The 12,109-nt window shown below is 39.7% G+C and overlaps 1 protein-coding gene across 12 annotated transcripts in view; it reads right to left on the minus strand.

Moving 5' to 3' along the window:
• The window catches only part of LOC107598707 (protein scribble homolog), a 125,861-nt gene that overhangs the window by 14,729 nt on the left and 99,023 nt on the right, over positions 1 to 12,109 (minus strand). For 9 of the 12 annotated variants that reach the window (XM_016290097.1, XM_016290098.1, XM_016290102.1 and 6 more), the window contains 12 exons: positions 10,346 to 10,588; positions 9,404 to 9,514; positions 9,115 to 9,291; positions 8,724 to 8,840; positions 8,411 to 8,599; positions 7,993 to 8,112; positions 7,852 to 7,908; positions 7,321 to 7,377; positions 6,987 to 7,067; positions 1,664 to 1,735; positions 551 to 598; positions 260 to 385 (listed from right to left, as the gene is read on the minus strand). In XM_016290097.1, coding sequence (XP_016145583.1) covers positions 260 to 385; positions 551 to 598; positions 1,664 to 1,735; positions 6,987 to 7,067; positions 7,321 to 7,377; positions 7,852 to 7,908; positions 7,993 to 8,112; positions 8,411 to 8,599; positions 8,724 to 8,840; positions 9,115 to 9,291; positions 9,404 to 9,514; positions 10,346 to 10,588 — 1,398 coding nt within the window. The remainder of the gene's footprint in view (positions 1 to 259; positions 386 to 550; positions 599 to 1,663; positions 1,736 to 6,986; positions 7,068 to 7,320; positions 7,378 to 7,851; positions 7,909 to 7,992; positions 8,113 to 8,410; positions 8,600 to 8,723; positions 8,841 to 9,114; positions 9,292 to 9,403; positions 9,515 to 10,345; positions 10,589 to 12,109) is intronic. The other 3 variants (XM_016290100.1, XM_016290109.1, XM_016290099.1) reach the window with 2 other exon arrangements.

The raw sequence follows: 12,109 nt of genomic DNA on the forward strand, positions 1-12,109 counted from the left end.
GAGGTGTCTTGATAGAAAACGGGCACAATGTTACTTGCAGTGAGAAGTTGATAAGTCTGTGTTTTCCAAAACAACCCGTTTCTTTGACCTGGATTATGTTGTGACTGTTTGTAAGGCTTAACAGGCACAATGCTAATCACACCTTGAAATGTATATGGACAAAATAAAACAACAGTCACATTCTGTTGGCCTTAAGGCACTGGTAACTGAGGATGAAAGGGGGCCTCATTAGGGTTCAGACAGTGGTGAGGGATCTTACAGTGGTCTGAGAGCTGATGGGAGAGAGGCCATGCTGGAAAGGGTTGGGACTGCTGTGGCCATCCTGACTGGCTGGAGATACAGCGGGTCGCCCCCGAGAGAGAGGCTGGATGGCACCAGGTTTAGTCTAGAAAGAGAGAAAAACTTAATTGACAATAAATCCAACAATCAACAACAAATTATACAGTATTTCCAAGTTGACCATAATATGGCTATTAGTGTCATTCACATCAATATTACCATGAACTTGCTCTAGTATAATTTACAAATTATCTGCATATTGAACACTCACTGATGTATTATCCTTAGTGTTTGCATTTGAAGGGAAATTAATGTTTGACTGAAAGAAAAAAAGACAAATATGAACATGATATAAAATTAAGTGGAAGAAAGAACATTTTTACACATGGGATTGGCTTTCTGAAAGCCCATGAATTTACACATGGGATTGGCTTTCTGAAATCCCATGAACTTGGGCTCACATTAAATTATATTATTGTTCAAAAGCTAGGGGTTAGTACGATTTATCAAAAGAAATTAATAATTTTATTCAGCAAGGACGTACTAAATTGATGAAAAGTTACAGTAAAGACTGTCATTTTAGTTGAACTTTCTATTCGTCAAAGAATCCTGGAAAAAAAAGTATCAGTTTCCGCAAAAAATATTTACAATTATGATTTCTGAAGGATCATGTGACACTGAAGACTGGAATAATGGCTGGTGAAAATTCTATTAATTCTATTCAATTAATGTTAAATTGTTATAATGTTTCACAATACTACAGATTTTTCAGCATTCTTGATCAAACAAATGCAGCCTTGGTGAGCATACGAGACCTCTTTCAAATACATAAAAAAAAAAACACTTTTGAACGGTAACGTATATTGTGTTATATTTACTACATATCATGATTGACAAGGCCTTAATACACAGTGTTAATCTACCAAGCTGTAGTTACACGCTCAATTGCTTGGTTTGGTGGAAATGCTAAATAAGAGTCAGAGAGCATGAAAAGCAGGACATGCTCAGAGTTACACAGGCCCGTAAACCATTCGTCTCTTAACATCTAATGCAAAGCCAAGTGCAACTAGTGCAGGCCATACAAGGGCTAGTCAGCCCACTTACATATCGAACTTCCCTTCCAAGCACTGCAGAGGAATATTTGGGGGACTGCAGAGAAATATGGAAATGTCATGACGAGGGGCGGAATGAAAGCACATAGGCCATCAACCAGAACACTACCCGAATGAACATGTAAACTAGGCCTGACTTTGACCATGCAAAACACCTGCATAAATCTGTAAGCCTTATCCATGGAAAATGTTTGACAGTCGCATGAAAACAAATGAGAAAAGAAAGGGATGATGATGAAAAGGGAGTGAATACGCTCTGAAATGTTACTGACCAGTGAGTTGTGTGGAGAGTATGCAGCATCTCGGACAGGACTGTCAATCCTGTGAGGCTCAGACGGTGAAGACTGAAATGCAAATAAAAGGAACATCCATCATGCTTGAGGTCAGTGAAGTATTGCACAAAGCAAGCAACAAGCAAAATTTGCCAAATTACAAAGTAGTGCATTAACAATAAATGATCATGTGCAGTTTTATAAAAGCAGTTCATCTTGATTTGATAACATTAATAGCAAACCATAAACAACTGCCTTAAGCAGGTTTTAATATGCTTGCACATTGCAGTTCTATTTCTTGCTCTTACAACATGCTTGATGACAAATTTGTTGTATTCCGTGCCACAGATCATTTGTAACCAAGCAGTGGTGAACTGAAAATGCATTTTTTAAAACTGTCAAGAACAATGTCATGCTACAGAAAATGTCAATGTCATTAACGTTTCTTTAAAGACCATAGTGTTTCATATTCCTGTAAATGGTTGGTGGCTAGCCTGTATCTAAGGTGAGAGGCCTTAACCCTTCACCCTTTTTGTTCAGCACCCCTTTGACTTCACATTTAAAGCATTCTTAGTCTCTCTGAGAATGTTCAAATGCCTCAAGAACATAAGGTTACACACATTACAGGGTCCCATTCTTGTTTCTGCTTCGTTTTCTGCTTCACCTATTTTCAAAATATAGAAAATTTATATATAGACATGAACATTTCTCTGAAGCAATTTTACAACCTAAGGATGCGTTCAAAGACATCTGTAAATCAAAAGCAGCTATCAGTAGAAACCTTTGGATGGCATTTGCGATTGAAGTGGTATGTTTACTCTAAATAGCTACTGATGACACACCATGCTTGACCAGAAAACACACTCAGTCAGAAAACACACTCCTCAAGGCTGCTTGCCTTGTACAACCAGGGCTGCAGCTGCCCATGCCTGCCATAGCCCACAGGTGGCCCTGATAAAATGCGCTCCTCAGGAGGGCAGCCTTTGCTCTTGCGATTAGCCACAAGGAAGGGATTTTCACTAAAGCAGATTGGCTGGGAGTCCACAAGACATTCTTCTTCCTCATTAGCTTCTTGTGGGACTCCTAGAGCTGGGATGCGTTCCCGTGTGTCGGCTTGGGGCTGTTTTGAAGCCGTTGAACTTGCAGCTGAGCAGACTGGAGACGAAGGGAGGGCAACGGGTTCTACATGGTACATAGAAGCATGGACTTTCTCAAAACCCAGGGGGTCTACAGGGTCGGCTGGCACGGCAGCCTCCATTGTGAAGAATGTAGCAAAGGAGGGAGAAAACTGAGGAATGAGAGCGAGAATACGATCGACAGAGACAAAAGGGAGAAATAATGTGAGAAGGAAACCAAAACAAATGAAAGAGCAGAGCAATTAATGATACACAAACGGGGGAAGAAAATGACATGCATCACATAAAAAATTTGAACACAGCAAATGTAAAAGCAAGGAAAGGAAAAGCTGTAAAGGGTGAAACAGATGGGTTTAGTCTGGCAGAGTTGGAAGGAATAACAGCCATGCTAAAGTTACAATCATCAACTAGTCACGCCGATTCAGATGAGTGAAGAGCTAAATACAGCTCTCCCATCATCCTGAGACATCTCACAGTAGACAGTCACTCAATCAGAACACCTTCTGCACTTAATCTGCTGTGTCTGCTATAATATAGACTTCAGACTTGATAGAGTCTGTGTCAAACAGATTTGGCTCAATTATGTCTAAATTTAAAGAAACTGAATGAGAAAATTATATAATTTTAAATGAGCTTTAATATTTTCAGTTTTAATTTAGATTTTTGTTTTAGTAATTTTGGGCTTGTCAAGTTTTTTTAAAATATATTTTTATTTCAATATTATATTTTTATTTCAGGTTTAGTTTTAGAAATGTAAGTACTTACATTTATTTCAGTTAGTTGCCAAAGCAACATTTCTTTCTTGATTCAAGTTTTCAATCTAATATTTTTATATATTATTTCAGCTTTATTAAAATAACTGAAAGTTATTTTTAATAGTTTTAGTTAACAATAACAACAATCATTCAGCGTTGATATAGTTACTACACTTTGCCTTTGTAGGGACTAGGGAGGTATTTACAATTAAAGGGGTCAAATGATTCTATTTTTCCTTTTCTTTAGTGTGTTATGTTATAAGATCGGCAGAGTTACAAAGGTCAAAGTCTCCCACAAAAGGATTTATTCTATCTAAAAGAGAAGGCTGATCCAGACCGGGCTAAAACGCCTCATTCAAACACGCCCCCACATCTCTATGTCAAGATGTGGAAATATTTGCGTAATGCCGCCCAAATGTTCATGCTAAGAAAGAAGGCGTGGTTTCAGGAACCGCAGTAGTGTTGATTCAGCCATGTCAGGGAGACGCTGTGTGATTCAGTGCGAAAGCAAAAGCACTTTATTTGGCCTTCCGGAAGCAGATGCAATTAGGAATCATTGGTTAAGATTTATTTACAACAGAACAGCACAACCCAGATGTTCGAATTTGTGCAACGCATTTTATGGATGACAGTTTTGAGAACCAAGGAGAATAACCTACAAGGCTGGCTGTGCAAAGGCAATATAAAAAAAAAAAAAAAGGGGTAAATTCCGACTTTGCTATGACAATCTGGCGCTTATTCTGAATCAGCTACTGTAAGTATGTTTTCTTAATAGCTGGAAGTATTTGCTATTGACTGTTCAAATGCGGAGTTTTGCGCCGTGGTGGGTGTGCGTGAGAGAGAGACAGTGTCACATCACAGTGGAGCCAGCTTTCTTAATCGCGGCTTGTGTATTGCAAATACATACGAGCATCATCACTGTGTCTGTCATGCGACTCTGTTCCACTTTCGGGCTACAACTGATGGTAAAACTAAGGACATTATTTACCGTCTTTACATTTATGTTGAAAGCTGAAGCTCGCGATTATGGTAAGGGGCGTTAAATTTCCGACGCGTGCTTGTGGTGTTCGGTCAATCACAATGCACTGGGTCAGCTGGCCAATCAGAGCAGACTGCGCTTGTTGGAAGGAGGGGCTTTGCAGAAAACTATGCGTTTGAGAGAGGCGGGGCATAGAGGACCTACAATAATGTACAGTATTTGATTTTTTTTTTGAACATTAAAGCATGTTAACATATTCTGTTACACCAAATACACAAAATAATGATCTTTAAAATAGCATCATATGACCCCTTTAAAAAAACCTATTGAACATTATGAACAACCATGAATGCTTGCTTTATACACAACCAAAAAAAAACTGTAATAAGTAGTTCTTAGACATTTACTTAACTGTTATTACTATTAAATATGCACCTTTACAAAGTATTATGAAACTATACTCTGGATTCTCATCACAGAAAAGCAAAACAAAAAAACTATTCAAATGTGGCTTCACAAACAGGTCCAATTGGTGGCACATAGTGATGCTTAAGATGTGGCTGTCGTATACAACTAATGGCCTCATACTGATAAAAGCTTCATTCGGTGACTCTTGTGCAGATAAAAGACACTGCTCTACAAAATAGCATCTATAAATAGCCGTGACTAAACTGTACTTCATATACCACAAAATCACATGAGGGAGAAAACAGTGCGCTAGTGTTTCCCTTTCTAAGCGCAGTCCACCCCCTCTCCATTCCTCACTTGACTTGCTAACAGCTGCTAGTGCTATGGAGGTTAAACATTCCTAGAAGAGAGACATAGGCTAAAAATGCTCACAAAGGGACAAGCAATATCTTGTAATTTGTAAAAACAAATTACAAAGCTCAAATTACATCTGTTACATTATATAACGTTATATCACTGAAGGCAATAAATTATTGTATGAGGGATGTTTGTGTGCAATCAGCATAATACAATTTACAGACTGTTAATAACTACTAACATTCAACACCCAACAACACATAGATTTTGCTATTATTTCAGTACTAAAATTCTAAATAAAGTGTAACAGATTTCACACAAAGAAAAAATATTAAGGAAAAGAAAAGAGAGAAAAAGTAGCCATAGAAGTCAAGAAGGAATGAGACTAAGAGTTGTAGAATAATAGCAGTGGTACACTTACAGTAAGATGACAGAAGCAGATATCAAGCGGCTCGACTCTAGATAACTTAACTGTCATGATCTTCCAAGGGTCCCTTCATCCTCAAAGGCCACACCCATCCATTAAACCATTCAGCCAATCAGCTCACTGCACAAATTTTAAAATAACTTGAGCTACTTTCAGCTGTCGTCCCCCCCAACCCCCCCCCCCCCGAGGTTGTCAGGGGTATGGCTGGAATGAGATGAAACCCTGGTGCTACTGAAGACTAAGCCAGCAGCTGGACTGCTTTATCTTTGGCACTACTAGTAAAAGGAGCACTACTGGACAAACGTATAACTTGACCTGATAAGGTTTTAGAAGACCAACACTAATTGACCAATATGCTAAGCATTCAAAAGCAAGTAAGGAAACATATTTGTAAGTTAAGTTTTGACCATATTTTTCCAGCAAAATCAGCACTGAAAATGAAAAAAAATCCACAGATTCCTAATGGTTATGATAAATGTATCTGTAATTCCACCAATCTGTTCGGACAACATTTTCTATAATCTCAGTTTCCATCAGTAGCCTACGTCAGATCATTTATTGTCTTGTGAAGCGTTAGGAATGGGCCTACAGTAGAGATGCACCGATACCACTTTTTCCAGAACCAGTTTGATACCGATACTTTAATTTTTGGTACTTGCCGATACCGAGTACCGATACCTGTAGTTTCAATGCATTTTTCATTTTCACAAACATTGGGTACAGAAACCAAAAGAATATGAATCATGTAAGTCGGCTTCCTTTAATAAATAGGTATTTCCTTCAGGTTTTTTCACACTTAATTATGCCTGTTAAAATGTATAAAATTTATGCAGGCGTGAATATTGAATGTTTACATCATATTAATTACATACTGTACATGTACTTCTTGTTCTTAATCTCTAATAACTCCATCCTGCTCTCAGTTTGTTCTATTGTCTGTGTTCCTTTGTCTGGACACAGCACTGTTCATACGCTGTGTGGTATTGGTTTTGATATCAGAGCATTTTAATGAGTACGAGTACAGGAGCTCAGTATCAGGGCCGACACCAGTATCGGTGCATCCCTAGTCTACAGTGACCTTGCATCAGTAACAAAGGCTCATCTTATTGACTTGCAGCAGCCAGGGGGTATGTGCACCAAAGAAGCATCTGTTAGGAATTTCTTACCTGGCTTTTATGTCCAAACAAGTCATTCGAATGTTTTGTTTTTAGATGCTTTCTTGCCCATTTATTAAAACTAGTTTTTACATGTAGGTACTTACTCTATTAACTTTCTGTAGGCTAGTGGTAGGAAGAGCAGCCAGTGTCTTGTAGTCCAGTTTCAATGGTCCAGTGCTCAAATTCTGTAGATGGAGGGTTAGAAAGAGTATAATGAATGATCAGTGTTCATTGAAAGAACATGTTCAAAAATCTTCTAAACATTATTTAGATATTTCATTAAGTTTTAAGCATGAGGACACTGGATCTAAAGATCTTCTAGCGCTCAGAGGTTCAGATATGACTCATTTGTTCATGTTCAAGGTGATGGCTGGTCCCATGTTTTGCTCCTGAAGCCCTACTATGGGCTGTAAAGACAGGGAGGGCTTAAGGCCTCACCTCAGTTTCCTCCACCAGCAAACGAGTTGCCTCCTCGCGCTCCAAGCGCATACGCTCCTTTACCAAAAGAGGGAAGGTAAGGAGGGGGTGGGGAAATGAAGTTTACCCAATCACACACATACACGGACACACATTATGCCCACACAAATATAGACACACATACACACATTCCGAAGGCATCCATCGCACAGATGGGAATGAGGTTTAGGTGATGCAAAATCGTGGATGAACAATAAAACCAGGTGACCATGAAGACATAAGAACATATGATGACATAACGAAAGAGATGAATAGAACGAGCAGAAACAAAATGTGATGTTTGGAATGAGCAGCACCCAAGATCATTCAGAAGGGTTTGGGGGGAAAGAGGGGCAGATAAGAGAAAGAAAAGGACAGATCCACATATATTAGTTGTAGTTATAGGGGAGATTTGGAAGTGGTCATCATTTTGATAGCATATTCTTATAATAATAATAATAATAATAATAATCTGTTATAAGAAAGGCGTTTAGGGGAAGGGAAATCACTCACCACTTTTTCCATCTCCTCCCGTTCCCACTGGGACGTCTCCCTCACCATCTCTACCTCCTGCAGGAAAGGTCAGACAGACAGATGTTATTTTTCCCATCCACTCCTCTGCTGCTCCTGCTCTGTGTGATGCATAGAGCTCACCTTCTGCATGATGTCAATCTCTTCAGGACTCAGGTCTCTGTCTACTGATGAGATGCTCTCCATACTGTTCTTACGAACAATACCTGCCGCAAACGGGTTCGCAATAACACCAGGGGATGCCTGAAAGAAATCAAATCAACAAATTTATGTAGTAGTAAATACATGGATATCAGAATGCTTTCTAAGGGATCAAGTGACACTGAAGACTGGAATATAATGGCTGCTTTAAATTCACAATATTACTGTTTTTACTGTAATTTTAATCAAATAAATGTAGTCTTGCTGACCACAAGAGGTGCCTTTCAAAAACATAAAAGAGATCTTAATTATTTCAAACATTGACTGATAGTGTCAATGCATATTTTATTTTATTTATTATAATTTAAGTCACAGTTGGACACTAGAGCTAGGTCTTTACCTCTATGCCTGCAGCGTTTCTTGGGTCAAAGCCATCACACACAAGCATGACCAAGGAGTCACCGGCAGCACGCAAGACCCTCACTGCTTCCGTGTGTGTCATACCCAGCAGACTGTTGTTGCCCACCTCAAGAACACGCATGCCCACCCGCAGTCGGCCATCTCGTGCAGCAGCACCGCTGGAGCTCACCTATAGAATCAAGTGAGTAAAAAAAACAGGAAGTAGTGTTTTGAGGAAGTAGGCAAGTCGTCCAGTACTTTTGATGTTATCAGAATCATGCAGGGTTTGAATCTTCTATCATGGTTTTGGTTACCTTGGAAATGAAGATGCCCTCATCTGTGGGGTCAAAGGGGTTGCCTGCATGGCCTTTAGCTCCTCCCCTGATGCTGATGCCCAGCTTTTCTCCAGGCTGCTTGTGGATGACAATCTCCTACAAAAACACAGGGATGTTTTAGAGAGTATGCAAGATTGTACTGGTCTCATTAGGAGTTTCAAAAGTTTTTGAGATTTTTACCAAAATTAGTACAAGTATTAGTATGAGTGCCTTTCACATTCCAGGCCATTTTGGCAGATTTTCAGGAAAAGCCCAAATCTGATATTTATTAGATCTGACTGAGCCAGGAGAACTTCACAGACCCGGTGACAACCGGCCATACTTCAGGGTTTTGCGTACACTTCTCCTCTACTAATGAATGTGTGTATACCTGCATGCCAGGGGGCGAGGGATCTCTGCGCACAAGCATGCGGATATCCTGCTTGTTGGATAGCAGGGCTCTAACAGCTTCCTGATGTGTGGCATGTCTTAGGTCGATGGCGTTCACCTCCAATATACGATCGCCCACGCGAAGTCCACTCTCAGAGGCCAAGCCATTGGGGATGACCTACCCAGAAAAAATAAGGTCAGAAATCAATTCTGACAAAAGCTTCACTGACCACAAATCATGCCATTCATTTTTGACATAAACGTGCATCATACTACATAATTTACTTTACCTTTGAGATGAACACCCCAGGCTCATTAATTCCAAAAGGGTGGCTGGCATGGTCGCTACCCCCTACAATGCTCAGACCCAAGGGACCACCTGCTTTGATCAGGGTCACTTCCTGTCCAGACAGGAAATTCAGATGTATGAAAAAGGAGAACTGAGTTTGCAGTAGGTCTGATAAATGCAGAGATAAATACTCTTTGAAATTAATCAATAACTATGAATGAGAGTTATTTTTTATTTACATTACCATTCAAAATTTTGCGATTGGTAAGACTTTTTTGTTTGTTTTGTTTTGTAATGAAAAGAAGTCTCTAATGCTCACCAAGGCTGCATTTATTTGATTAAAAATACAGCAGAAAGACAACAGCAATGTTATGAAATATTAATACATATTAAAATAACTGATTTTTTAAAAATAAATTTTATAATGTAATTTAATCCTGTGACAGCAAAGCTGAATTTTCAAATCATTGGTGCTCAAAAATATTTCTTAATATTTCTTATATATACTGTATATATATATATATGTGTGTGTGTGTGTGTGTGTATGTATGTGTATATATATGAGACTTACTGACCCCAAACTTTTGAATGGTAACAAATACAAGGAAAATGAATGTTCAGTTATTTGTAATGGAGACGCATCTTCTAGGCAAGTCTACACAACTACATCAAGTGGGCACAAATAAAAATATCAAGGGAACATTAACTAAATGCAAGAGCAATAGAGAAAATTTTAAAAGGCCAAATCACAATCCTCCTAACACCATTTTCTCTGTTGAGTGAGGCATTAAAACAGGAAAATGAAGCTGTTATGAGATTAAACTGATAAAAAGCGCTTTAAATGCTGCTTACTGTACTTTTAAATATTTCCTCAAATAGGGAGAAACACACACACACTCTCTCCCTGCAGGTTCAATGTCATACCATTAGTTTCAGCTCTCACCTCAATGGGGTATTCATCTTCCATGGGGCAGTTGAGATGGTTTCCAAGATGCTCATCTCCTTCCTCTTGCTCAGGTGAGTCAGATGGCTCTGGAGGAGGGGGCGAATGAGGTCGAGTTCGAGGGGAGGCACCCCCTGCACTGGCCTGGTCCCGTTCGACCAGGAGGGTGATGGTGGGGGAAGTGCCGGTAAGCAGCGCTACTGCCTGGTCATGTCTGGCCTCTGTCATGTCTACACCATTGATCTGGAGTGACAGCCAAACACCAGTGGGTCAGAGAGGGCCAATATGCCCTCATGCTGAGCTTGTGACATCTTACGGGCTTTTCATTGCTGTAAGTAGCATTTCATTTAGCTGGGTTTTCAAGGAACACTACAGTCCAGGTGTTAGTTATGAGAAAAACGTTCCTGGTACAGAACTGATCTGGATCATGTGACAGCTAATGCTGAGCCCTCTCATGCATTCAAAGGGAAAGTGATTTCCACTTCACCTACATACTTGGTTTTAAAAACCTGGGTTATCAGTGAAAAATCATGCATCAAATAAAATGTTGAGACACATTTGACCAGGGAAGTGAAAAGAGAAGGGAATGTGCAATAGGAGAAAGAGGAAGTGCTGGAGATGCTTTAGGTAGCAAGATCACGTAGTGTGTTAGAAAAAGTATAAAAACAGCAGCCTCTAGAAAACCATGCCCAAACTCTACTACAGCTTGTCATATTTAAAGGGGTCATATGATGTTGCTAAAAAGAACATTATTTTGTGTATTTGGTGTAATGTAATGCGTTTATGCGGTTTAAGGTTCAAAAAATTTTCCACATATTGTACATTATTGTTGCTCCTCTATGCCCCGCCTTTCTGAAATGAGTCGATTTTTACAAAGCTCATTGGTCTGAAAAGCGAGGTGTGCTCTGATTGGCCAGCTATCTAGTGCGTTGTGATTGGCCAAATACCTCAAGTGTGTGACGGAAATGTTAACGCCCCTTACCATACTGTGATGCTGTGTCCCAGCCGGAGTGACGAGACAAAAACATTAAAACCCATTATAAACGAGGCATTTGTTGCATCCAGTGGGGACATAATTACTGATTATAAAGACGTATACGGTCTTTTTACGCGTTGCGTTGCGTATCGCGCCGCGTAAACATAAAACCATGTCTGCATTTGTGATCGGAGAAACGACAAACAACAAGCGCTACTCTACACTGCTCAAAACTCGCATTTGAATCGTCAGTGGCAAATTCTTTAAATATGAAAACGTACTTACAGTCTGTGAGTCAGATGCGCCAGACTGTTTTTGCAAAGTTGGAATTGCCCCACTTTATAGAAACAACCTTTGTGCACAGCATTGTAGGCTACTCTCCCAGGTTCAGGAAACAGTCCTCCGTAAAATGCGCTGCACACATCTGAATATTTGGGTTGAACTGTTCTGGAACAGTAGGGCTGCACGATAAATCGAAATGGAATCGAGATCGCGATTCGACAGAAGCTGCGATTGTCATGTGTATCTTTCAGTGAAGCACGGTTCTGTGATCAGCAGTAAATCTCCATCCAAAAGCCAGAGGGCGCTCTCGCGCTGAAACTCTAAATACGCCTCGCAGAAGAAACCCAGGAAATCGCTGCAGCTGAATAAACAGAAGATTCAACTGCTTTCATTGATTCAACGTGACTAATAAACACACGACTACGGCAATATACGGTTTATCGGAGTTCTTATTATTAATTTTCATTAAAATAAAGTATATTTATAATGCAATGCCTTTATCACTG

This window comes from Sinocyclocheilus grahami, unplaced genomic scaffold (genome assembly GCF_001515645.1).
Source record: "Sinocyclocheilus grahami isolate Dianchi unplaced genomic scaffold, SAMN03320097.WGS_v1.1 scaffold254.1, whole genome shotgun sequence".
NCBI lineage: Eukaryota > Metazoa > Chordata > Actinopteri > Cypriniformes > Cyprinidae > Sinocyclocheilus > Sinocyclocheilus grahami.